Here is a 1571-nt window from a genome sequence, read left to right as displayed (position 1 = left end):
GCACACGCGCACAACACACAGCGGATTCTGCCACATGAGCCACCGCTGCGTTGACGCGGCATGCACGACACTGCACCAGAGTGTGTGGACTGCGTTGTGGACACTGACATTGCGCACTGTAATGCACGACACCGTAATTGCTTCGGCTGCTTGATTGCCCTGTCGCATCAACTTCTTTGCTGAGTTCCCCCCCCCCCCACGCCAACGGCAACAACATCCTCTTCCCTTGCCTCTCAACACACATACACACACACTCACTCACTCACTCACTCACTCACTCACTCACTCACTCACTCACTCACTCACCCACCCACCCACTCACTCACTCACTCACTCATTCACTCACTCACTCACTCACTCACTCATTCACTCACACACACACTCACACACACACACTCACTCACTCACTCACTCACTCGCTCGCTCGCTCGCTCACATGTTGTGTGGTGGTTGCATGTTGCAGGTGGTTGCTGCGTGCCTACGTGGGCTGGCGTCAACGGATGCTGTGCTTCGCCCACGCCACCCTGCTGTCCGCAAACCGCTCGTGATTGCACACGGCCGCGCTGTTGCGCGCGGGGATGCCGAGAACGACGCTGACCTTGTGGCGTGGCACGACGACACTGAAGCCACAGCACGCATGGTAGAGCATGTCCAGGCAATGAGCGATGGCAGTGACGACGATGAAAGAGACGCTGTTGACGATCGCGGTGGTGACGCTGGTCACAAGACCGCTGACGGTGATCATGGGGTGGCGAAGGACGACATCACACACCAGCGCCACCTCGGCGTGATGGCTGCCTCTGTGACGGTGACAACAGCGACCACCTCCACAACAAGCACAGCAGCGGCGACGACGGCATTCGAAGTGACGCACGGCGAGACCACCGTGGCGGAAGAAGAGGACAGTGGCGACCAACCGCCCAAGCGCGCTCGCATGCAGCAGGCGCAGCAGGCGCAGCAGGCGCAGCAGGCGCAGCAGGCGCAGCAGGCGCAGCAGGCGCAGCAGGGGCAGGGAGCTGACAAGCAAGGGCGCGCAGTTGACGAAACCCCTGCGGAAGAGCAAGAAGCACCAAGGAGCGCGGGGCAAGGTTCACTAGAGAGCGCACAAGAGCACGAGGATGAAGGTGAAACGAACGCTGGCGGCGATACATCAGCGCAGACGGCTGCCTTGCCGCAATCGGGCCTGTTTTCCTTCCTGTCGCAGCAGACCAAGGACAAGCGGCAGGGCGCAGACAAGGTGGACGAAGGAGCAGAAGAAGAGGAGGAGAACAACGACGACGAGGCGAAGCAGCAGCAGCAGCAGCAGCAGCAGCAAGGAAAGGAGAGCAGTGGTGGTGCTGCAGTGGCGGTGCTGGAGGATGCTGCTGACGAAGACGACGATGCTGATGAGGATGATGAGAGTGGCGATGATGATGAGAGCGGTGATGAGGATGACTTTGGGCACTTGTTGGTTGATGAGGGCCCAGACTCGGACCAGGAGCATGCCTAGTGCTGATTGAAAACGCACACGCGCTCTTTGCATGTTGAGGGTTTGTCTTTTTTTTTTTTTTTCGTGTGTGTGTGTGTGTAAG

The 1571-nt window shown here is 59.1% G+C and overlaps 1 protein-coding gene across 1 annotated transcript; it reads left to right on the top strand.

The window, feature by feature from the left end:
* Window positions 1-454: 454 nt before the first annotated feature.
* Window positions 455-1571, top strand: PTSG_11011 (uncharacterized protein; the record flags this gene model as incomplete). The annotated part of the gene is made up of 1 exon (XM_004987878.1): window positions 455-1571. The coding sequence occupies one exon, from the start codon at window positions 455-457 to the stop codon at window positions 1487-1489; it is 1035 nt and encodes a 344-aa protein (XP_004987935.1). The 3' UTR covers window positions 1490-1571.

The sequence above is a fragment of the Salpingoeca rosetta genome, assembly GCF_000188695.1.
Source record: "Salpingoeca rosetta unplaced genomic scaffold supercont1.40, whole genome shotgun sequence".
Lineage (NCBI taxonomy): Eukaryota > Choanoflagellata > Craspedida > Salpingoecidae > Salpingoeca > Salpingoeca rosetta.
This window is presented reverse-complemented; position numbering and strand designations above follow the sequence as displayed.